This window comes from Buceros rhinoceros, unplaced genomic scaffold (genome assembly GCF_000710305.1).
Source record: "Buceros rhinoceros silvestris isolate BGI_N320 unplaced genomic scaffold, ASM71030v1 scaffold32103, whole genome shotgun sequence".
Lineage (NCBI taxonomy): Eukaryota > Metazoa > Chordata > Aves > Bucerotiformes > Bucerotidae > Buceros > Buceros rhinoceros.
The window spans coordinates 1,536-1,737 of NW_010404714.1; the positions used below are offsets into that span (position 1 = coordinate 1,536).

Below are 202 nucleotides of genomic sequence, written 5' to 3' on the forward strand. Positions count from 1 at the left end.
GGGGTGAGGGAGGAGTTCTGGCTCTGGCGTGGTCCCTGAGGCCAGTGCCTGGCTTACTTTGGTGACCCCCCTGTAGAGGGCCATGGCCACCAGCACACTCGGCCTGTCCACCATCCTGCCGTCGTCCTGGGGACCCCAGCTGGCGCTGTAGATGTGGACATGCTGGGGACGCAGGCTGAGCGCCTGAGCCTCCACCACATCC

General features: G+C 66.3%; 1 protein-coding gene across 1 annotated transcript in view; it reads right to left on the reverse strand.

Annotated features, from left to right (window-relative positions):
• LOC104491116 (proprotein convertase subtilisin/kexin type 4-like) overlaps positions 1-202 on the reverse strand; it is a gene marked incomplete at its 3' end in the record, with an annotated part of 3,055 nt that overhangs the window by 612 nt on the left and 2,241 nt on the right. The window contains 1 exon segment of the mRNA XM_010133483.1: positions 58-202. This exon segment is cut by the window's right edge and continues 15 nt beyond it. Coding sequence (XP_010131785.1) covers positions 58-202 — 145 coding nt within the window.